A 26,399-nucleotide genomic window follows, 5' to 3' on the forward strand; every position below is an offset into this window, starting at 1 on the left:
TTATGAATCAATTTTTGGTTTTCCCACTCTAAATTTTAACCCCGAAAATTGTGGTTCCCTTATTGGTATTTTTATTGTGAAAGAGCCTCATGTATACTGGGGATATTTTTTCTGTGGCTTTTTTCAGTAGAAACTACCAGCATTTCAAATGTCAATTATCATAATTGACCTGCACCAAATTTTGACAACGTTTCTTTTTTAGACAAGTGTTTAATCACCAATGTCATGAAATAACAAGTGTTAGATATAGCCAATGCTGCCAGAGAACAAGTGTCAAATTGCCAAATGATGAATGTTACCATCACCAAACATTGTGTCAATTTCCTCACTTTTTGCTCCCATTTTGTAAACAATTTCTTTCTAAGTACTCAAATTGCTATAACTAACAATAATCCAGCAGGAATCATGTCCACAAAATGGGGGGGGGGGTGAGGAATGCATCCATCACCAGCTTTAAGGTTTAGACAGGTTCATCACCACATCTTGTTGTAGCCTATCTAGTTGAATCTACTTCATTTTGTTGAAACACTGTTCTAATGCTGAAGCATTTGACTGGAAGTGAATGGAAAAAAAGAGCTCCCAGTCTCCTGTGGTATTTGTACGTAAAAATTTTGACAAGTTCTGTTACAATGATCCTCCTTAAAACAGCAAAAAAATATTAGTCGACACTTAATTTTCCGAACCTCCAATTTATGTACGAACACACACTCTTTTATGAATTGGTCCTCTGCCCCTGCCAGTATACCATAAAGCTAATTTTAAATTTCGCTCTATTTTACGAACTCTCATTTCTGTTAATTCTCTATTTTACAAACTCATTTTTCTGCTATTTCTTTTTATTCTTTCAGCCGCCTCCACATTCATTGTAACCAAAGGTGAACTTCAATTCGGATGTTCGATGTATCTTAAGAGAAAGTGGGGGGGGGTCACCAATTTGTCATCACCAAGATGCAAGTGTTTTGCAAACACGTGTCAGGGAGGACTTTGATTGTTGGCAGGGGTGACAGGGCATTGATAATGTAATTCACTTTGTGCATTATGATTGTATAAACTGGTGGTTTGAGAAACTGTATGATGTTGACATTAGCTCAGTGTTTCTCAACCTAGGGCCACATGGTCCCCTTATGATACTTGTATATTCTAAGGGGGAGGCACGGCATGTATCTAATATCTAAAAGGGCCACAGAGAGCTTTGAAAATAAATAAGAAATTAACAGCTTTGAAGCCAAAAATGTAAAAAAACACTGCATTGGCTTATTTATAATGCCATTACTGAATCTAGAATCAATTCAACTCTGCTTCAGCTAATTGCTGTTCATCTACTTTCCTATTCGCAATGCCAACAAAAAAGAAAATATAATATTTGGCATTACACGAGAAACAAATATTTTTGGAAGAAATTTTCATATGCGAACTCTTACAAGTGAGATTCACACAAAGTGTTATATAACATTAATTCCATGGAATCCTATTTTTACTGAAATTTTTCAATGAAGTACACGAAAATGAGTGATCTTTTGGGAAATCATCTAATAAACATGAGTGACCAACTTATTTTTCATTTCCCACATTTTTTTTTGTTGACATTAGCTCTGTGTTGCTCAACCTGGGGCCACATGGTCCCCTTACGGTACTTGTATATTCTAAGGAGGAGGCATGGCAGGTACCTAATATCTAAGGCCCCAACCATTTAATAGCATATTCCCTGAGGACCCTGGAATAGATATCATCTGGTCCTGGTGCTTTGCTTGCACATTATATTTTGTGAGTATTGTATCACATGTCCTTTGTCAGGGCATGGAAAATTTCTTCATGTACAAGATGAGTATCAAAATATTTTCTTCAAGTATGATATATTTCATTAATAGAAATGAATCTGTTAACATTTTGTGCCTTTACTGGAATAAATGAAAAATATTTCTCTCTCTATTTCAACTTCAGAAGTTACTGAATGTGTGCTGGACTTCTACATGGCTCTGTTCACGAATTTGAAAGTGCAAATGGGATCAGTGGCATTCGATCAGACTGTGCAAAATTTTCTGAATGTAATGGATAGGTATGTTTAGCACCTTAATATTTAAGTTTTTAATGTTTTGATAGAAATTCATTTTTGTCATTCATACTCTCAAAAAATGTAAAAGTAAAAACAGTAAACTTTGAATACTACAATGCATATAGTATGCAGTATACAGGGTGCTTAGCAAACAGGGTGTTTGACATTTTATTGGCGGACTGTTGATGCTAGAGGTATATTTCCAGTAAGAAAAAGTTTCTAAAGAATGTGTAGTACTCAGATATGTCATTCATGTTTCAAGGAGTTGTATAGTTATTAAAATAAAAATCAAATTTTTATAGTGTCTCTGTGTGCCCTAAAACCAAGTTAGAAAGTTGTTGCCCTGTCTCTCCTCGGGCATTTAACAAAAATTTCATATGTACAATATTCACTGAGATATTAAAATTCGAAAAATGGAGGAAATTTGGGGTAAAAAGCAGCATGAGGTAAAACATTTTTCCTCATTTAGAGCTGTTTTTCCCCAATTTTCCAAATTTGAATATCTCAGTGAATATTGCACTTGGAACATGGAATTTTTTTTATGCTGGCATCATGAGAGACAGGCAACAACTTTCTAATTGGGACACATGCGGACTGTTAGTAAATTTTTATTTTAATAACTATATATATACACACAACACTTTGAAACATGAATGACATTTCTAAGTACTACACGTTATTGGGAACTTTTTCTAATTGAAAGTATACCTCTAGGATCAATGGTTCACCAGTGAAATACCATACCCCCTGTTTACTATGCATCCTGTATGTATATGTACAGATTAAATATTCTCTCAGAAAATTTAACATTCAACTGTGAAAGCAAACAGAATTATATAAATAAAAGTTCAAAGTTGTAGTAAAGTGCCTATGGCAGCTGATGTATAAGCTTGACAGGAAAATGTATGGGTAAAAAAATTAAAACAAAGACGAAAAAAAAATAGAGTTAATGGAATGATGAAAAGGTTTTTGTCAAGGAGAAGCCCCACACATTGTCCCGAATACAAAAACGTTTTTGATGATAGTAAGCCAAAAATGAGCATATTTTACCATCTATTTCCCCAGCTTTTTGTGTGACAAGCTTTAGAAGTAGAAAACATGAGAAATATGAAAAATAACAAAATTAAGAAATAAAAAAAGTGAAAATCGACTAGAAATGCATTTAACGTACATCAGTAACACAAAAATTCATTTTTTAAGACACTACTATATAAAAGAAATGTTTTCTATTAAAAGTTACAAAAATTAAAAATCCTACTTGAAATTAATCTTTCATAGATGGAAGTGGCATGAAAGCATGAACAAAGACAATCAACAAACCTGTCAATAACGTCTGTGAAATCTAAATCCCACGCATAAAGGAAGATGGAAAGCCATTACCACGCAGGATGTTTGTTAAATCAGAAAAGGCTTGAAGAAAATCCTTTTCATTATGTTTTCTTTTTAATTTTGAAAGTTTTCCAAAAAAGTATTTTTCAAAATTCTAATACTTATGTTAGACAAGGATGATGTCACTCTCCACTATACATACAAAGGTTTTTAACAGCTGGCTGATGCAAAGATATATTTTAGGAACGAGAAAATTCAACTGCTCTTGCTGGGAATCAAACTGATGTCCTCTCACTTTCCAAGTGATTATCACTAGACTACAAAGGCAACGCAAATTTTCTCTTTCCTAAATATATCTCCGCATCATCCAGCTGTTAAAAACCTTTGTATGGATAGCAGAGAGTAACATCATCCTCGAATAAGTTGCCATCTGGTGGCAGTGTCAACATGTGTTAGCTTTGGCCTGAGCTCTTAGGAAAGATTGTGATATTTGTTGCCTTTGTAGTCTATTGGCTAGGGTGCTCACTCGCGGAGTGAGAGGACGTGGGTTTGATTTCCTGCTAGGGCAGTTGAATTTTCTCTCTTCCCAAAAATTCATTTTCGCATCAGAAAGCTATTAAAACCTTTCATACTTGCATTAAAATTAAAATTGGATAGAAAGTTAACTTTAAATTTAAATTCTTTTCTTTTGTCAAAAGTTTGGATATAAGCAATACCATTATACCGGCCACTTTTTTTAAGTAAAGGAAATCAGCTGTAAGGGTGTCATGATTGGTTCTCTTTAGTGTCAAGTCCATGGGATAAGTTTCACTTCTTAATTCTAGAAAATGTTCACAAAGTTGAAGATAAAAATGTCATCTATGTATCTGAAAACCATGATTTGATGTTTAGTGAGAATTTTAGTTTTGCAAAAATTTTTTACAAATGTTTGCACAGGCACTGAAAAACATGTGCCCATACCAGGTATACCCTTAATTTGTTTAAAAACATTGATGCCATTGAACAAGCAATTTTTAAAGATGAAAAATTTGACTAAATTATTCCAATGATGTTTGTCAAAGTTAATGTTTTTATATTTGTCATATAAAGTTTCACAGATATTTAAAAATATTTTCATGTAAATTATAGATAAATAAATTTTCAAAGTCAAAAGTTTCAGTGCTGTTAATCTCAGAATTTTTTAAGAAATTCAATACTTTGTCATTGTTTTTTATGATAAAAATGGATTCTTCCAACCAAATTCTTCTGGATTCTTGACCAAAAATTTTTTAGGGATGCTAAAAAAACTTCTACTACCATCACTGTTATAACAGTTGGTGCCACATGTGACAAATCTAAATTTACTAGGGTTTTTGTGAAATTTAATAGTTACAAATAAATATGGATAATGAGACAAAAAATTATTTCAAGTTTTTAGGTAAAAGCAAGATTACTATTCTACCTCTTTCATAGGTCTTACTATTTTAGTGTAAGTGTTAATATTGCTATACTCATTAAGAAGCAAGTTCTTACAAAATAACTTGCAAATAATCGCGAAGTTATTAAATGTTTTATCTATGACAGTGGTAATGTTTTCTGAATATATTTAATTTCTTCAAAAAGCTTTTTAAAGTTACCAAAGTATTTTTTCTGAAAATCAGGCCTATAATGATATGAACTAAAATCGTTTTTGATGTCATTAATTACATTGAATTTCCATTCTTGGGAATCTTTAACATGCCAAGAGTATTTATAAGAAACCTTAATAAATTTATTAATAATAAATGGCAATAAAGATATTAATGTTATTCAAAACATCATTTAAGATTTGTTTCCCAGATAGCTTTTTTTTTAAGTCTAAATTTAGTTTCAAGACTTGTTCAATTTCTGAGCTTAACATAATAGAATAGCTCAATAATAGAACCAGTAACGATCACCAGTTAGTATGTGTAATTATGCAATATTGCATTGCAAAAACAATGGGTTTTTTTTCAATATTGCTTAGTTTTTTACTGAAATGTTGTAGTTGCAAATAAATTTATGAATAATTTTATTGTATCTATAAGCAACCTCAACATTGCATTCCTTATTAAGTGAAAACAATTTTTATATTTTGAAATAATATGACCTATATTCTAATTTGATCAAATCTTATGTCATTGAGATTCAGGACAGAATAATCGCTAGTAATCTCCTTCCTATGTCGGAAGAGCTCAGAAGTGTTTTTACATTTTTATCTTAAATTTAATTAGATCAAAAACAACAAGTTTCACAATGTCGTTCCTAAAAGAAAGGTTTTTGAGCACGTTTTTAGCAAACCAGCTGAGGGCATTATTTTTATGAGCAAATATGCTCGCCCTGATCTTTATTAAATTTGAAAGGTTAAATCAGGGATGGTAAAAAAAATAGGTTTTCTTGGTGCATTTGCATTAAAAACAAAATTTCCATAAAATCATTCAGGTTTCTAATAATGAATTAAAATAAATGTTTATTAAAGTAATTAACACTATTCCCATATTAATTTACCTATAAATATTTCTTACATTTTACTAAAACCAACTTTTGAAATTATTTTATAGCTTAATTTTTTCAAAGAATTATTTTTGGGTTTGAAAATTCCTGATCTTATAATTCTTAATCTTAATTTAATTTTTGCAATTTAATTATTTTTTGCGTAACTCAATGACTGACTTCATGTTTTAAAATTCTTAATATATTATTAACCATATAATATATAAAGATGTTTTGTCCAGTTACTTTCAATAGGCTTTGTTTTGCCAATGACTTACATTATGGAGATGCTACAGTAACAGTTCCGTCTCATCCGATCGCCATCAATTCTTTCGTTTCAAAATTTTACTTCAAAAAGTCTAGGATTGATGACTTTATATCCCTTGCTCTACTGCTTCTTGGAGTTGTGTGACCTAGATAGATTGACCCGGGTTCCTGCAATATAGTTGTGTTCTTCAGATATGGTTCTTCTATGGAAAGAATCACCTTTGACATTAGCTAAGGTTTTGTCTTTTCAACCATCAAAATATATTCCTCGCACATTTGTTCTAGGAATTTTATCTTGCAAAAGAACTCTCTGTGATGCTCTTTCATGCCTTATTTTCATCCGGTCTATTGTCATATTTGGCTTCTCTTTCATCAATAATACAACATCTTCTAGCACAGCATTCGCAATAATTGCAGCTGATCGATCAGACACACCAGTTCTATCACAAGCAAGAGCAACATTGGGTAATTTAGTTCCCATCTGTGAGGATGATGGGTGGAACTTCAAAAGCAAAATACTTGCTTCTGCACCGATTATGGACCAGCTTCAGTACTTGTAGATGGAAATGCTAACTTCAACGGCAAACTGTGTTTTGGCTCATATAAGTCACTTTCCTTAGAATTGTTGGATATAGATGAGTTTTTATTGGTTGATGAACTAGTTTCCACCATTTCTTCTTGAGATGACTTCAAACAGGATACCATTTTGATTCCCCTTGGTTCGTTGTTTTTCAATTTCTTTGTTGTTAGGACATCTACTCGACCAATGTCTATCTTGCATGTACTTCTTTGATCTTGCAAGAAATCTTGCTCTAAATTTGGGACTTTGCTCAACTTGTCACACTTAGTCTTCAAAATCACATTTGCATGCTGCAATGTCGAACAATTTCCATGCTTCACACTGAAAAGATTTCAAGTTCAACTTGAAAGCTTGAGAATCTTTCCTTGCTTTCATACTTTTCTGAAGATTCTGGTGTTTAAAGTGATAGTCTTTTACTGTAAACACAAAAACACTGTAAACTTTGAAAATTTTGCATATCCGTAGGTGAGAAACTGTAGGAATTGAAGTAGTTTTCCCAATATTTTCTATCTTTGGCCTGATAATTTCAAGAATGTCTGCAATAGCTGGGTCTTTTCTTGATTGCCGTGGCTTCATATTGCATTGAGTCAGCAAATAACAAAGCATAACATTGCCATAAGTGGGCAAGACCAGAGAATCCAACTCTTTAGGATTTCCTAAAATGTCCCAATGATAAAAGCTTCTGGTCATCATTTTGACTGCTATACACCTTCTCAGTTAAGGGGTAGAGGGGGGGGGAATAGGAAAGCCGCCTCTGCAGTGTCATGTCACAGAATTCTATGCGAAAAACTTTGGGGGCAATGAGGAACCTCAAGAAGTTTGAATTTTGGGGAAAAAAAAGTAGGTATGGGATTTCTTCACATAAAGGCATATTTTAAATTCCATTACAATGGTAATTTCAGATTTTTTTCTGTGTTCCACCCTATTCTATATGCTGCTTTTTGTTGATCTGATTGAATGCAGTCATTTTGTTATATCAATATCTATATTACATATAGCTGTAGTTCTCCATTAGAAAGTTCTTTCAGATCAAAAGGTTTTTCTTATGCTTTCCTATGCACCCTGTATATATGCATGTTCTGCTATATTTTTATTTTAAAAGGAATCTTTTTTTCTTGTTGCAGAAATCAATTCAAAGCTGGCTTTGACAATGAAGAAGCAACTCTTTCTATAGCATCAAGGTTTGTTGCTTTTAGCATTCAAGGATATTGTAGTTGAGGAAGATAATTTGTTTTGCAATCACATTTGTTAGTCAAAACATGATTTTCCATAGATTTCTATGGAAAATTGTGTAATTTGTTCTAGAAACTGCCCAAAATTTCAAATTAACTTTCATAAAACACTAAGAAGCACTATAAAAGATATAGAAACTGATCAAAGGCTGAGATAAAAATAAAACTTCAAAACTGAATGAAAGAGAATTTAAAGCAAGATGAACTGAACATCTTTATTTTACACTATGTATGTTATGGAGTTGGCTATAATGAAAAAAAAGTGTGAAGTGGTGTGCTAAGTGATATATTCAGCTCATCTCTCAAAATTTAGATGGAAACGATCCATGGAAATTTAGAATGTCCAGACCAGTGGTTTTCAACTGGAGGCCATATGGCCTTAGGGGAACCCTAGGATATTCCAAGGAAGCCACGGTTAAAAATCTGGCAAAAGGGGAGCCACCACTGCTGACAAAGGGGCCATGAAGAACTTAAGGGAAAATAGTGACAAAAAAAATTTAATTCCAAACAAAATGCATAGAATATTTTTTAACAATTTCTTGCCTATTTAAATAACATTGAAATGAGGGAGGAGGAAAAAGAAAACAGTTGCATGTAATCTGGGTAATTTTAACTTAGTTGACAACGTTGTGTGTCTGATAGTAGATTATAACACAAACTATAGAAGAGACTTCAGCAAAATGTAGTAATTGTAAAGACAAAAAATTGTGTGTGTTCCAAGACTTTTCATACCAAGAGGCTGCCATTAAAAAGGCAGACAAAGATTTGTTGATCATTCATTGACATTCTTTTGAGTACTGTTAGTAAATGTAATCCTAGAAGTACAGAGGTGTGGAAAATGAAAGTTTTTCAGAAAACTATAGTTTTTAAGCAATTACAGATAGATAATCATCTAGCGTAGCACAAAGCTATCCTTAGCCAGACGGTGAATGGTCTGTTGAGATCAGAAAATCGAATGAAGAATGATTGTTATGGGGTATTTTTTATGACTTTCTAGAAAAATAGATGGAGGATGACCCCACCTCTCTCTCTCTCTGTTTTTAGGGATATTTGTTAACCTCTCCCCCTCCACTCCATGCGGAAGCTAGCCAATATGGTCCGTATATGACAGTTATAAATACAACTCAACGAAAAAAAAATTAATTTAGCCTTTGATTGGTTGGCAGGATATTTCAATTCAATCTGAGTAGTTAAAAGGTTAAATTTAGCACTTGAAGTATCAGAAATTTTAAGAGTTTTCTGAAAACAAGCGTGTAATGATTTTTCTGTATTTTTATCCAATTTGTTATAAGCTCCTGTTACATCATTATAGGATTTCCAGACAAATGTATATATACAGTTGAATATACTTTATTGAATCTGACATCATATTTCACAATCTTAAGTGATTTTTTTGTATTGCTCAGTTTTAATTTAAAATATCGAATAAAGGACTTTAACGGAAATAAGTCTAAAACCTATTTGGTGTCTACAGGAAAAAAAATGTTGCACAATTTGTTTTTTTGAATTGCAATGATAAATTATTGCTATGTGTTTGTTCTGAGCCTGAACAAGTTGGTGTGGAATGTAGAGCTTGATAATGAATCGGGGACTCTCTCTATTTATCTCTATACGTATACACAAAATGCTCAGCTATAATCATAAAATCTGAGGCTCTAAAATACTGGATGGCCTCTGTTGCAGCAATCTTCATTGCATTATACATATATATCATTTACTATTTAATTTCTCAGTGTTTGCCTGTTTGTAAACTAAACTGAAGAGCCAAAAAAACTGGTACAGGCATGCGTATGCAAATAAAGAGATATGGAACCAATCAGAGTGTGGCGCTGCGGTCGGCAACGCCTATATAACACAACAAGTGTCTGGCATAGTTGTTAGATCGGTTACTGTTGCTACAATGGCAGGTTATCGAGATTTAAGTGAGTTTGAACGTGGTGTTATAGTCTGCGCACGAGAGATAGGACGTAGCATCGATGAAATTAGGATTTTCACGTACGACCATTTCACGAGTGTACCGTGGATATTGGGAATCCGGTAAGAAATTAAATCTACGACATCGCTGCGGCCGGAAAAAGATCATGCAAGAACGGGACCAACGACAACTGACGAGAATCATTAAACGTGACAGACGTGCAACCCTTCCGCAAATTGCTGCAGATTTCAATGCGGGGCCATCAACAAGTGTCAGCGTGCGAACCATTCAACGAAACATCATCGATATGGGCTTTCAGAGCCGAAGGCCCACTCGTGTTTGATGACTGCACGACACAAAGCTTTACGCCTCGCCTGGGCCCGACGACGCCGACATTGTACTGTTGAGGACTGGAAACACGTTGCCTGGTCTGACTAGTCTCGGTTCCAATTGTTTCGAGCTGATGGACGTGTACAGGTATGGAGACAACCTCATGAATCCATGGACCCTGCATGTCAACAGGGGACTGTTCAAGCTGGTGGAGGCTCTGTGATGGTATGGGGCGTGTGCAGTTGGTGTGATATGGGACCCCTGATACGTCTAGATACGACTCTGACAGGTGACAGGTACGTAAGCCTCCTGTCTGATCACCTGCACCTATTCATGTCCATTGTGCATTCCGACAGACTTGGACAATTTCAGCAGGACAATGCGACACCCCACATGTCCAGAATTGCTACAAAGTGGCTCCAGGAACATTCTTCTGACTTTAGACACTTCCGCTGGCCACCTAAATCCCCAGACATGAACATTATTGAACATATCTGGGATGCCTTGCAACGTGCTGTTCAGAAGAGATCTCCACCCCCTCTTACTCCTACGGATTTATGGACAGCCCTGCAGGATTCATGGTGTCAATTACCTCCAGCACTACTTCAGACATTAGTCAAGTCCATGCCACGTCATGCTGCGGCACTTCTGCGGGCTCGCGGGGGCCCTACCAGTTTATTAGGCAGGTGTACCAGTTTTTTAGGCTCTTCAGTGTATTACTTAATACAATGAAAATTTTACAACTGAAACTTCTTTGAAAATTAGCCCCCTTCCCATATACAGTTGATTTCACTTATAAAGTTCTCACATAGTGCAACTTATTTTCATGGCTCTAACTCCAACCAATTCTCATTACGATTTCCATTTGAAGCATTTTCCCGATTACAAAGTTTTCATAACAGTTTTTTAAAAAACGTTATAAGTAACATCCAAATGTATCTCACTGAAAATATCACAAAAATTCAATTGTTTTAATTACATGCTAAACTATGTGATATAAAAACCATACATGGAGAAACCATACCCACGACCCATTTAGTATAACTTTTTATTCCTCATTTGATTTTTTTAAACTGTTGTGGTATAAACTAATTGGCATAACATTACTGTTTCAATCTCAAGTATTCCTTTCAATTTAACAGGAAAAACATAATTTTAACCATATTCAAGTAGGTTTTGTTGTAGTTTTGTTTGCTTATTTGTTTCTGTACCTAATCAAAGCAGCTAATATATTGAGATTACTTCCTATAAGATTCACCCAAATAGCAAGAGCTATAACTAGGATGCATTTAGAAAAGTCCTCTCCACTTGTCAATACAAGATTCATTGAAAGACTGGTTATTTGTGGAGATGAAGATTACAAGGAGAAAATTCATCACAGCCCCCACGGGGACTTGAACCCCGGTTTCTTGCTTGCTGGACAAGTGCTCTTGGCTTAGATGGTAGAGCACTCGTCCGGCAAGCGAGAGACCAGGGTTCGAGTCCCCGTGGGGGGCAGTGATGAATTTTCTTCCTTGTAATCTTCATCTCCACAAATAACCAGTCTTTCAATGAATCTTATAACTAGGATGTTTGTAATTTTGCTGCCCGAGGCAAATGTGATTTTGCAGCCTCCACGACTTCACAAATTGATAATTTTTTAACATTGTTTCTCGTTCCCACGTAAAATTCCCCCCAAATTTTTCTGCAGGGGAGAAATACAAAGTCAAACAAATTCTCACTCAAGTGTTCACTTTGAAATGTCATAAATGGCTCAATTAAACTCAAGCTCAATCTCTTCATTAAAGTTAACCAAGTTAACCTCTGTCAACCTAAAGTTAATGGTTTTTGTGTCAATAATATGCATAAAAAACTAGTTCAGCAAAGCGTTTTCGCAGTCTGCCAAAATTGCTCAGATTTGATAGTTGGAAATGATGTTTATAGATTCCAAAGATTCAGAGTTCGAGCCAAAGTGAAAATGTCAAATAATTGAAATTGTGCATCGCATAAATGAAATATTTTAATGCTGAAAGGTATAGGGAAGAATTGTGACCAAAGTAAAACGTCTCATAAATGTGAAATTCATGTAACTGAGAGACTTATAAATAGGGTCTCACTGAAGCCCTTTTGAGCACAAGTGGAATTTGGAGTAACTTACACACCTCTTTAAAGTTACAAAAAGAGATTATTTTTACATCAAATTATTGAAGCTCAACTACTTTAGTGCTAAAATGTCTTTTTTTGGAATATTTCATTTCAAACTCTTCTTTTCACATGTGTAAATATATTTAATATAGTAGGGACTGTTATGTGAAATATTGTTTGCATTTGAGCCAACTCACATGTTGCTTTGTTTGCTTACAAGAGAGAACCCACATTATGCACCAAAAAGCCAATTGGAAGTAGTTTGTCATCCAACATATAGACATAAGATCTTCAGATTCTTCACGATGATGTAAATCTCTAATTTCAATTTAAATTTATTATATTTTTTATTGTATTGTATAAAGTTTATTTTGATTTTCATTATTTTAATAAATTAAAAATTAATTTAATTGAAACGCATTTATCCTTCAAACAATATTTGAATAACTATCTTCCAAAAGGAAAACAGGGTTGGAAATTAATCATGGTCGTAGGGAGATGGAGGCACAAGAATGAGAAATGGTTGAGAGGGGGCCATATGGGCAAAAAAAAGATGAGAATTACTGGTCCAGACTATTCAGTTTGGTATTTAGATTCATCATATGCACTGAAACCATTCAAATCTAAAGCATTTTTCATTTCTTCTATTTAATTGTATTTTCTTTTAGCTTAATCATTCGATTTATTTTAACACATGAAATTTCTTAAAATCTTTCTGAAAGAGAAAGGGGTATATATACATACATATCTGGGAAGCAATTCTGAAGTAGAAATAATTTAATCTAGCTCAAGTGACAGTTACTCATTAGATTCATTTTGATTGGCATGAGAATTTAGTTAACACAGTGGTCTTACGCTAGTGTAAGCATCCGCATCAGCTAAAATGTTTATTAACCAAATCTGTGTTTGTTAGCCGAGGCAGAAAAATGTCAGATAAAATCTTCATTAGCCAAAAAATCTAAGCCAAGGTATCAATACGTTCCACTGTAGGTGTTTCCTATTTCTATGACAAATGTCTTTTGATTTCATTTTCTATTCTCACTCTCTCTTCTTTGTTCTAAAAGTAAAAATTAGAACAAAGGAGGAGAAAATAAATAAAATAAATGGAATAATAAGGAATGTTCTCAGGGGGGGACCCCCACATTGTCCCAAACAGCAAAAATGTTTCTGATGATGGTAAGCCAAAGATAGGCATAAAATTACCTTCCGTTCCCCCAGACATTTTTGTGATAACAAGCTTTGGAAGTCCAAAAACACGAGAAAGAAAAAGCAAAATTGAGAAAATACAAAAATTGAAAATCATTAGAAAAACGTTAAAAAATATTTTAGTAACACAATATTTAATGGATCACAAAAATGTGTTCCAGAAAGTCTATAACAGCAGTTCTCAACCTTTTCTGACTCGCAGAGCCCTTTTCAGTTTATAATTTCTATGACTGAGCCCTGTTTAACTCGAGGAGTCCTTTTTAGTATATTATTTATATGGCGGTACCCTTTAGGCCTCTTTCTTTTAAAAAATCAAATTTATGGATTTATTTTATTATCCTCGAGTAGCTGCAGAGCCCCTGGGAAGTGCGCACAGAGCCCCGGTTGAGAACCGCTGGTCTACAATAAAAGGAAATGCAAAAAAATATAAAAATCCTACCAGAAGTTCAACTCTTTAATGGAAATGTCAAGAGGCAGTGAGGCAAATGGCATTAACTAGCAAGTCTAAAAACGGGGTGAATTTTGAAACCCATAAAAGATGGATAGCTGTTGCCACTCAAGATAATTAAAAAGTCAGAAAAAGTGTTAAGGAAATCATTTAAATTATTGCATGTTTTTTTTATTCTTGATAGTTGTCCAAAAAAATATACTTTTCAGAATTTTACTCAATTGCTACTGTAAATCAGTTGCTTTTAAATCTGAAAGGGGATTATTATTCGAATATCAACTTAGCCCAGGCTTATTTGCAGTTTCTCAAGGCCTCTGCCGAGGTACAAACAATTGTTATTCATAAGGGTGCGTTCAAGGTGAAGTGTCTCCAATATGGAATCAATGTAACCTTGGGCATTTTTCAAAATTTGATTGAAAATTTGTTTCGAAATGTAGAGGGGGTTTTTCCCTTATTTTGATGCCATGCTCTGAGAAGTAATTGGCTGAAAGATTAGAGCAAGTTTTCAATCGGTTGAGGTCATCTGGGTTGAGGACTAATAAAAACAAATACCTTTTCTGTGTTAGAGAGGTTGAATTTCTCAGTTATTGCATTGATAGAAATGGTATCCATTTATCAAAGTGTTAGGTTTAAGTTATTCATAGGTTCCCACGCTGTACCCAAAACTAAAGCGCAGCTTCAAGCCTTTTTAGGGCTTATAAACTTCTACGATAGTTTTCTAAAAGATAAAACATCTAAGGCTGAGGTCCTCCATAGGTTATTGGATAAGGATATCAAATTTGAATGGTGATGATGATGCTTTTGAATCCTTAAAAAAACTTATGGCATCAGAGGATGTGCTGGTCCCTTTTGATGAGAAATTGCCAGTCACTTTGGTATGAAATACCTCTCCGTTTGGTGTCAGGGCTGTATTGAATCACGTTTTTCCTGATGGTGATGAAGCTCTCTCATTGCCTTTACTTCTAGAGCAATCTCATCTACAGAGAGAAATTATGCCCAGATTGATAAGGAAGCGTTGGGTATTGTTTTTGGAGTTGAAAAATTTCATGATTTTTTATATGGACATCAGTTTTCCATTATTACCAATCATCATCAACCTTTACTAGGGATTTTTGCAAAGAATAAACCTATCAGAGATAATTATATCACGTTGTATATGCTAAGGTGGTGCATTTTATTGAATGCATATCAATTTCTCTTATTCATAGGCGAGGGAAAAAAAATTGAAAATGCAGATTTCCTTAGTAGATTGCCCAGAGACGTTGACTTTGCAGGTCCCTTCCAAGAACAGCAGTTCTTTATCATAGTCGATGCATTTTTGAAGTGGGTAGAAGTGCGTCACATGCATTTCACATCGGTTGGTGCAACCATTGATGTTCTTTGAAAGATCTTTGCGACTCACTGTATTCCAGATGTCATTGTCTCAGAGGCTTATATGCTCACCGGCATATCCCAAGATCTTACCTTGGCAATGAACATAAGGGGAAAAGAAGATATTTAGCTCAGCCAGCCCAATAAGAGAAAAAGGCCCATAAACCCACCGGTTTCTATTCGAGGATTTGTTAGGATGAGGGCCCTACAAGTGGAGAAGTTGGATACTGGTGTAGTCCGGCCAATGGGGCCCTGCACATGAAGGAGAAAGAGACCCGTGTGAACTGGCCACAGGGGCCCTGTACGTGAAGAAGATGGTAACTGTGTAGCCAGGCCATAAGGGCCCTACACGCAATGCAATGGATATATGAGGAACTGTTGAGAAAAAATTGACATTACTACGAAACGGATGCACCGTAAAGGCCAGTGTCATGAAGCATCCAGATGTCTGCAAATATGTTTTGTGTGTAACTATTTATTGTTTTGATTTACAATGAAGGAAGGGGCAGGATGGTTCTGGGGACAGGAGAATTCGGTCGTGGGGAGTGATGTGGGTTTTTGGGTGGTCGGGTGGCGGCTGTTGTGGGACTTAGCTGAGGATGTTTAGTTGGGGTTGGGGGCGCGTACGTCCTGGTAGTGCCGGGCGGAGATGCTGGGCTGTTTTTGGTTGGGAATGTGAAGGAGGCAGAGTGACGAGAGAGTTGGCGAGGGGAGCCCTGGGGGGGTTGGCTTGGCTTGGGGTGGCTTCGTTTGGCTGATACACCAGTAGGTTTTCCCGGCACGTCCACGGTCTTATGACCACTGTGCTTAAATTGCAATAGCAATAGAGCCTGGACGTGCTCGTTTCATTCTGTATTCTGTCATTGTCTCAGACAATCGAGGCCAGTTTTTTCTTCAGAGTATAAGCTTTTCTTGCAGAAAAATACCATATGACAAGTGCTGCTTTCTCCCAGAATGCCTTCCAGTAATGGTCAAGCTGAATGGATTGTGCAGATCTTCAAAGATTCCCTTTGATGCATTGTGAGTGGATCGTGGAAGAAAAGATTCTTGCTTCAACACCAGGTGACTAATAACATCCATTGGTGCAAATGCTGCAGAGTTCATTGGAAGACGACTAAAGACTGTCTTTGATAACTTAAATCCAGTCCTGACTTTCGAGAGGAAATACAAACAGGAAATCGATGCTGAATTGATACTGAAAACAAATTGTTTTCCACAAGCCTTTATTGCAGATCAACCAGTGTTCGTGAGAAATTATGGATAGGGTCGAAATTGGGTTCCTGCAATGATATTAGAAGCAACGGTGTCAGAAGCAGCAGTCCTGTATGGTATCAAGGATGGCTATCTGGTAAGGTGACATGTTGACCAGATGTTGCAACATGCATCTGCCATGGAAATTTCAAATAGAAATCAGTGCAAGAATCAACAGTGCATGAAAAAAAATCAGCTGGTCCTTGAGTTGATGTTCCTGAATCTGTCATACCCGCAGAAGGTGTCAAGACAGTTCCTGATCCAGTGGTTCCAGACCCTTCGATAGTGACTATGTCAAGTGAAAGACCCAAAAGGAGAAGCGTCTGTCCGAAGTGATTTAATGACTGTCCACATAAGGGGAATGGGTGTTGTGATCTGGCAACACTCCTGACTGATTTGCATATCAATAGTGAGCGGCTAGTGCTTCGCCCACCTTGAAGTATGTGCATTATCATGAGTTGAATGTGATCACTACTGCTTCTGCTCAACTGTGTAACTTATCTATACACTTGTTATCGTTTAATCTAATGTTAATTATGTAATAAATTCTATTTAGTTACCAACATGGTCTTACTGTTTCTCTTGATCCTTCCCCTACTATAGTGTGCATGTAATATGGGGCAGTCTTTCAAGATATAAAAATCAGAGTTTTGTAATGTCAGTTAGTTGCATAGTTAGACTGATGCTATAGTCAGAAACTTTCTCCCCTCATGCTACATATCAAAATGCTCATCTTGATGATCTGTACCCAAATCTGCAGAAACCTGATGCCGTGTACCTTTTGGGACACTTTTCATAAAATAACTATTTTCCAACGTTTTTGTTGATTTAATTAACAAAATTGAATGGAAAAAAATCAATTTTGGTTCATTCTTTTAAAGTTGAATGCTGCAGGTAAGAAGGTTAAGGAGTTTTGCTAGGCATTATTGTGAACACAAGGATTTTTTTTAATGTCTGAAAAATAAGAATATTGATTGCTCTCTCATATGACAACCATATTTTTATGGGCATCTTTTTATCAGCCACCTCGTTGGGAATTTTGTCTGTTGTGGCGTTGTATTTGTAAATGTGATTGTGATCTGTAGTTCATACATTAAATCACTTTTCTTTTCAACATGGTTTTTAAAAAAGGAATGAGGGCCACAAGGATGTTCACATTTTCAGATTCCAGAATATAACACCTCTATCCTGACTCGTACTCACACGGACATGAGCATTAAGGGATGAAAATGTGACTAACCAAGATATTTTAATGTACTATAGGGTATAATTTTTTTTCAGAGTGCTTCAGCTGTTGAAGTGTATCATTGGTGATAACCATGGCGCTAGCAAGTATGTTCCTTATGCAGTATCATTATGCATGGATAAAGTTTATCCTATGATCACACAGGTATGTTTTCATATATACTAATATAATATAAAGTCACACCTTATTAATGTGAAGCTGCATAATGTGAAAAATAGTACTTTTTGCAAAACTTGATTAGTCCAAGCAAAGTGAAGGATTTTACAAATTAGTCAGTTAACATAAAATTTGGTTAAATACAAATACAAGGGCATGACAGGCAAAATGCTCAACAAGGTGGCTGAAAAAAAATGCCAATAACAAATATGGAAATCATATATTTCTAAAATACAGCAGCCCAATTAAAAATGCAATTGTAAAAGCTAATAACTATATATACTGTACATGATAACATATACAATGTCCATTAAAAATATTTATGGTTGTCTTATTCTGAGTATGGATAGCTTCTTGATTTACCCTAACATGTTTATCATATTTCCTTTTAAACTGATCAATTGTGTTAGAATTTACTACCCCGGGAGTAAGGTATTCCATTTATTAACAACCCTATTAGAGAAAAAAACGATGCTGTCACAGTGCTTCAACCCTATTATTGAGCACTGTGAAAGGATTTTCTCAGTGCCCTTCAGTTTCTCCTTATTGAGGTTAGAATGTCTGTTTTGATAATTATTCCTGTTTCTATCTGAGTTGCATCGATTGTCTTTTACATTGTTTTAAAATGTTACAATAACATTGAAAGCAATATGAATTTAAACAAGTGATAAAAATTTTTTCTGAATATTCTGTAACAATTCTGCATGGTTTGTGATGTAGTGAAAGTACAGTCTGAATGGGCTGAGCAATTACAGAAGACTATGATTTCTGAGCTGTGTTATGTCATAGTGGTGTCACAAGTGGAGTTCCTCAAGGAAGTGTTCTTGGTCCCATACTTTTTTCACTTTTTCTCGATGAACTCGATCAGGGTATCGATGGGATTACTAGCAAATTCGCAGATCTGAAGCTAATGGGGGTAATCAGGAATCAATGCAATAGGGAGTTGCTCCAAACCAACTTGAACAGGATTGCATAATGGGCAAATGAATGGAGCGTTGAATAATGACGTTTAGCGTTGATAAGTGCATGGTCGCTCATTTTGGTTCGAACAACCCATGGCTTTCTTATGAGTTGAATGGTGTCACTATCCCGGATGCAACTAGGGTCACTGATTTGGGAATTCTCATTTTTATATTTTATTTATTCAATATTGATTGGCCGAGGCCTATACAAGAGGGTGCAGAATTATACATGGCGAAAGTGACGATTAAAGGTACGAGAGAATTCAGAAATTGTGGTGCAATCTACAATATTTGATGGTAGGTTGTTCCAGTCGATAATAGTTTTTGGGAAAAAGCTAAATTTGTGACAATCTGAAGAGGCAAAGATGGGCTGTAGTTTTTTGGAATGATCGAGTCTAACAGAGAAATGAGAAGGTTTGATTAGAATATTGGAGGTGTCAATATTAAAAAACCCATAAAGGATTTTGTAAAGAAAAGTTAAACGAGAGATAAGTCGAAGAGTGGAGAGCGGTTGGATATTGAGTTGTTGCTTGAGTTCCGATATGGAGACAGATGAAGACCAACAGTTAAAAATGAAGCGAGTGGACTTAATTTGGATAGATTCTAATTTGTCTATGTTGGTTTGGGTGTGGGGATCCCTTGCTTCACAGGCATAGGAGAGGGCAGGGAGAATATATATTTGGTAGCACAAGTGACGAACGTGACGGGTGGAGTATTTTAGGTTACAGCGAAGGAAAAAGAGTTTTTGGAGACATTTATTAAAGATATAATCAACGTGAAGGTTCCAGCGGAGATGGGAAGAGATTATAATGCCCAGGTATTTATATTGGGAAACCTCAGAGATCAAAGAGTCGTTTATAGAATAGGGGAATTCGTGGGGGATTCTTTTACGGGTAACTTTCATAAAAACAGTTTTTGAGAAATTGAGGGGTAATTCCCAGGTTGAGCACCATTCTGAAATAATGTTGAGCTTGTGTTGGAGAGATTCTTTGTCAGAAAGATTGTACACTGTTTTATAGATGACACAGTCATCAGGGAAGAGTCTGATGCTGCAGTTTATGGAGTCGGGTAGATCATTTATGTAAATTAGAAGATATAATGGCGAGAGGACTGAGCCCTGGGGTGTGCCAGATTTGACATGAAGGAAAGGAGAGTTTTGGCTCTTTACGAGACAAACTGACTACGGTTAATAAGCAAGGCCTCCACCTATTTCAGCAGTTGAACATTTAGTCCAAGGTTTGAAAGTTTTAGTAGAAGTTTATTATGGGGCACCCTGTCAAATGCTTTGGAAAAATCTAGGAAAATGATATCGGATTGGAGGTTTTTGTAAATGGAGTCTGTTAAGTCATGTATGAAAACTGTTAATTGGGTAGATACAGATAACGATCGAAATCCATGTTGGTTAGGGAAGAAAAAGTTAATCGAATCGAGGTGGGTACGGATATTCTTGGCGATTACGTGTTCAAAGAGCTTGCATCAAGAGGAGGCGATTGCAATAGGTCTAAAATTGAGAGGGTGGGACAGTGAACCAGATTTATGGATGGGAATTATCTTATAAATTTTCCAGTCATTGGGTAGATTAGAAGTATTCGGTGAGACGTTGAATATAATGAGGAGATAGTTGCAAATTTCATCGGCACAGAATTTTAGTATATGATTGGGAATCCCATCTGGGCCAGTAGAGTGGGTTTTAGTTTTTTTAGAAGATTCAGGAGACTGGCTTTAGAAAAGGAGATGGGACAGGAGTTGTGAAGTGAATAAAAAAACACGTATTGGGGGGGGGGTGTAGGATCAGAGGAAAAAAACAGAGGAGAAAGCCCGGTTAAATACAGAGGCAAGATCAAGGGGAGAGGTTAGGTCTGACTTGGAAGTTTTGAGCGAGGAGGTACCTGCTGATTTAGGGCGGAGAAAATTCCAAAATTTTGAGGGATTTGTTTTGAGATAGGAAGGCAATGACTGGGATAGGTAGTTGGATTTGTGGCAGTGAAGGTCTTTGAGGTTACGAGTGGAGATGAAGGTTTTGTTTCTGAGTGTAGAGGAGTCATTTAAATTGAGTTTAGAGACGTCACGTCGAATTGTTCTTTTGAGATGGATAATGTCACGGTTGATCCAAAGGTTAAAAAAACTTTTAGATGAGGAGCACTTGGTAGGAACAGTGGCTTTGCATTTATCGATAACAGTTTTGAATTTACTCCAGAGACGTTGAATATCCTTAGAAGAGAAGATCAGGTCTGGAAAGTGGGTACGAAGAATATTTGGCATGAGAGGGTAGTTGGCCTTGTTAAAGTTGAGTTTTTTGGCGTAATAAAAAGGAGGGATGGTATGATGAAGAAAAAAATCTAAAAAATGGATTTTGTGGTCGGAACAGCCATCAAAAACTGAAAAATGGGAAACCGGAATCTTGTAGGAAACTGCAATTAGGTCTAATGTGGAGATTGAGTGATTGGATATTCTTGTGGGTTCCAAGATGGTTTGGACGAGGTTAAATTTTAGGAAAATGTCGAGAACTCTATTGTTAATACCATGGTTTACCGAGAGGGACTGCATTTTATGCCAATCTATACCGGCTAGATTCCAATCACCGGCTATAATTAGAAGATGAGAATTATGAAATCAGTCCAGAATTGTTTCAAGTTCAATGAAGTAGTGAGGGTCCGAGGCAGGGGGTATGTAAAGGGAGAAAATTGCAATGGGAGTGCAGTTGTGATGATGCCATTCGGCATCGACAATTTCAATATTTGATTCAAGAGGGATTTCAATTAGGGGTATAGAACTGTTGAAAACAAGGGCAACACCCCCCCCCCTCCACGGGTATTTCTATCTTTACGAAAGGCGGAGAAATTTGGTGGTAGAAATTCTGTGTTGCTGATATTACTATGCAACCATGTTTCTGTAACCGCTATAAAATTGGGATTATGAGCCAGCAGGATGGATTTGAAGGAAGGGATTTTATTGATTATGCTTCTTGTATTAACAGTTGCAATTCTGAAGGGATTATTTCGGAGAGGAAAATGGGAGATCAAGGAGGGGGGCAGTTCATGAGGTGAGGATTAAAGAGAGAATAGGCAAAGGCAGAGGGAAGGGTAATACTGGGAGGGGTTTGGGAAAACGGGATAATGTCATTAATGCTGGGATTCCAAATGTATTTGTTGTTGTTGATAAGGGCAAATTTATGGAAGAGTTCTCCTGTATGCCGCGAAAAAGTTTGACTGACGTGAGCTGTCTTCTAGGTCGATAACCTTTGAGGCGAGAGAAGAACAAACTTTAGAGAGGTCAAAGGAGAGGTCGGAGATCTTCAATAGGTAAAAATTTGTCCTCTACCGCACTCAGACGTTCAGATAATCCATTGAGTTGGACATAATCATTGATAATCGGCTTAGGTTTTCTGAACATTGTTCAGCGGTGGTCAAAAAAGCAAATAGAATGCTTGGTCTCTCATTTTCAAAAAGGTCTCTTCGCGTTCTCCTAAAGTCATTCTTCCGCTTTTTTGAGGCTTAGTTCGTCCTGGACTGGAGTATGCTGTAAGATTTTGGAGACCATACCTACAGATGGACATAGACTCGGTTGAAGGGGTGCAGAGAAGAGCTACGTGTGTCCTTATTGGCACACGAGGCTTGATTTAAGAAGAGAGACTTCATTTTTTTGAATATGTTTTGGGATGAACGCAGGTGTCGAGGAGATATGATCGAAGCGTTCAAAATTTTCAATGGGATGGATAGGATGGATCATGAACTGTTAGTACACTGCCAATCGACTGCTTTTACAAGGGGACACCAGTATCGATTGGTGAGGGACAATGCAAGGTTATGGTGTCGCAGGGAACTTTTCTCTAATAGGGTTGTTAATAAATGGAATAGCTTACCCCCGGAGGTAGTAAATTATAACACAATTGACACGTTTAAAGAGAAATACGATAAACATGTTGGGGTAAATCGAGAAGCTATCCATTCTTAGAATAAGACAACCATAAGTATTCTTTATGGGCATTGTATAATATTTTATCATGTGTATATATTGTTTATAATTTGTGTTAATTGCATTTTTCATTGGGTTGCTGTATTTTTGAAATATATGACAACCATATTTTTATGGGCATCTTTTCATCAGCCGCCTCGTTGGGCATTTTGTCTGTTGTGGAGTTGTACATGTATTTGTATTTTTTTTAATTGTAATAATGATATTCATAAACAATAGGAGTTCATAAACCAAACAATAACACAAATACAATAAAAATTTGCCTTGCCAGTTACATATTGTAAACAAATGGCTGAAAACTTTAATGTAGATTTTATAAATTAAAATTTTGATAATTAGATTATAAATTTAAATTTAGATAAAAATTGGATAAATAAACACTTAATAGACAAAATTAATATCAAAGAAAAATTATACAAGAAAAAAAAATACCCCCATGTTAAAGATTATGAAGACACATACCTGTAAAGGTTGCTTATACAGTATAAGGAAGAGACAGCTACTCACTTTCTTTGTGAATGTGAAATGCAGACCTGCCAACTCTCCCGATTTAGGCGGGAGACTCCGGATTTTTCATCCTTCCTCCCGCTCTCCGGATTTGTTAAAATTTCTCCAGATTTTGGCAGAAAATTAGATTTCACGTTGCCGTGGCGTCAATAATTACAGTCGTCGTTAGGGAAAACACCCGTAGAGGACAGGCCGTAAAAAAAGTCTTTGTGACCGCATTTAAGCAACTGGCAAAGACGCAACTTTGTTTTCGTAGCATTTATCGGCAATCATTTATCAGTGGCATGACCTTCGTTGCCGAAATTCCTGTATAATCGTTATTGTATTCCATTAACAGCCGTGCGGTAAACACGTTTTTTCGTCCGCAGCTTTGTAATTTGAATTTTTTTTAATCGTTTCTTCCGATTAAACATCTGCAGAAAGAAAATATAAAACTTTAAGCTATATACAGCTAAATATAAAGCTTTTAAGAATTAATATACCCAAGATTATCAATCACTGATGGCATCCACGAAAGGAAACATACTTTATGAACAGTATGTAGATGTGATTTCTCTATTCTGCACTGAAAGAATGGCATAGAATTATATTCTTCTCAGGGGCAATGCAGAACGTGCCTTTGGGGGGGGGGAATGTAACTTTTTTCTTAATTTATTTAAAAAAAAAAAAAAAAATTTGAAAAAAATTTTATGAATTTTTTTTTGATCGAGTCTATGAGTGTCGAGGAGGGGGGAGGTACCCCCCTCGGGAGAATCTCCGGGTTTCTGGATTTCAAAAGTTGGCACGTCTGGAAATGTACTCTGCACACAGGTTTGAGCACTTGGGTCGTCATTTGATTAAACCATGTGAGCTTCAAGACATTCCTATTAGACCTTTGCTGAACTTTGCTTCAGCTACAGGTCTCTATTAAAGACTTCTTTTTTTGGGGATAGTACAATAGACCTCTGGTCGCAGTGGAAGTTTCTATGAAACCACCCACCCATAAGTCTAAGGTAAAGGTTACGCATGCTATCTGCAAACCATAGGGGCCACGATGTACAAACATGCAATTTTCAAACAAATGGTATGACATCGTGCAAAACAGAGGACAGCTTCGTACTAAATTTTTCCCACTGTTTTATTACCCAGACTGATTCCAACCGGTCTTTCAAAACTTCTACTAACCGTTCTCTCAAAACATCAAAGTTAGTTCTCCGAAAACAAGGATCCAGTCTTTTGTTAACAACTTTACCCGAAGAAAACTTAGAGAAAACTGAAAAGTTCTCCCAATCGATACCTGGGTAATTGAAATCACCTAATATGACAACCGTCTTATACTTGCACATGTAGGAAATATCATCATGAAATTTAGCGATGTAGTTTGGATCCCTATTCGGTGAATTGTAACAAACCCCAACAATAAGTTTATGACCTCTTTTGTTTTCAATCTCAACCCATAGTTTCAATATCACTTCTCTGCATGTTACTCTCTAGCCTTCAAACATGATTTCACGTATATTAATACTCTACCCCCTTTCTCAACAAAAATCTGAATTGTGGATCTTAATTATGTTCTCAACAAAAATAAAAGTAAAAAATTGCTTCAGGTGAAACAGTAACAAAAAAATTTCTGAAGCTATCAGGATTCAGGGATTTTTCGGGTTCCATCACATTTGATTGCTGGAAAACCCTGCATTAAGTTATAATTCACTAACTTTACTCTTTTCAAATTCTCCCTGATTTGTTTATGCTTCTCAAGTCTGAGGGTATGATTATTTTTTTCCACATGCATTCTTAACTTTAATGAATAACAAATAAATATTGTCATGGAGCTTGGTTTGTCACACGCATTAACAAGTGTGGGGGAATGCCCCCAGCTGGCAAAATTCAAGGGGGGGGGCAGCAATTTAGATAATAAGCAGTCCCATGTAGGAGCTTCTTTAAACTTTGAAAATAATGCATTGATCTCTTCAATGATGATAACCGGCATTGGAAATAATGATCTACACCAAATAATCTCCGAACTAAATGAAAATAAAGCAACAGGGTCTGATGGCATTACAGCAAAAAGATGAAAACTATAGCCAAATATCATAATCTGTTATCGTACCTAATTAATACATCACTAATTGAAGGAATTTTTTATCCAGTACTTAAAGTATCTATTGTATACCCAATTTTTAAGAAAGGTGACAAAAACCTTTTATCAAACTATAGACCAATCTCAGCAGTCCCTATTTTTTCAAAACTAGTTGAAAAAAATTATGAAAATAAAATTGATTAATTATTTAAAACACAGACTATTTTGCTAAGAATCAATATGGATTTCAAACTTGAAAAAGCACTGAAATGGCAATCGAAAAAGTAAATGAATAGTATCAGTTTTTATTGATTTGAAAAGAGCCTTTGATAATATAGATTTAACTCTACTACTGCACGAATTCAAAATTGGAATTCGTGCTGAGTTTTTGCAATGGTACGAGATGTATTGCTATCAACAAACACAGACAGTTAGTATAATGAACGAAAATAGCAATTATCTTGAAATAAAAAAAGGAATACCTCAGGGAACAGTACACAGGCCCACTCTTTTTCTAATCTACACTAATGATTTATGTTGTTAAAAATTGCATTGTAAGTTGGTGTCTTTTGATACTGTTGATACTGTTTTGTATGTCGAAGATAAAAATATTTCCCATTTGATTGCACTAAAGTTGAAGATGGCCTTAAACAGATTAACATCTGGCTAACAAAAAGCAAATTGTTCCCAAACATTGAATAAACAAAATTCATGTGTCTAAAAACTAGAGATATAAAACCTGAAACCCCAATATCAATGAAATTACACACTTGTGAATATTCTCCCCATAGCTGTTCTTGTAATTATATAGAAAGAGTAAGAGAATATACATATTTAGGCATTATACAAGACGATTTGAAATGAAACACCTGTCCAATCAGAAAATTCCCTCTTCACC

The 26,399-nt window shown here is 35.7% G+C and overlaps 1 protein-coding gene across 1 annotated transcript in view; it reads left to right on the top strand.

The window, feature by feature from the left end:
- Nucleotides 1-26,399, top strand: part of ebo (exportin ellipsoid body open) — a 295,439-nt gene that overhangs the window by 221,799 nt on the left and 47,241 nt on the right. Inside the window, exons 19-21 of the mRNA XM_089252540.1 lie at nt 1,942-2,056; nt 7,844-7,900; nt 17,878-17,986. Coding sequence (XP_089108666.1) covers nt 1,942-2,056; nt 7,844-7,900; nt 17,878-17,986 — 281 coding nt within the window. The remainder of the gene's footprint in view (nt 1-1,941; nt 2,057-7,843; nt 7,901-17,877; nt 17,987-26,399) is intronic.

This window comes from Pholcus phalangioides, unplaced genomic scaffold (assembly GCF_987345545.1).
Source record: "Pholcus phalangioides strain wild (caught in Gottingen) unplaced genomic scaffold, Ppha-v1.0 ptg000029l_1, whole genome shotgun sequence".
Taxonomy (NCBI): domain Eukaryota; kingdom Metazoa; phylum Arthropoda; class Arachnida; order Araneae; family Pholcidae; genus Pholcus; species Pholcus phalangioides.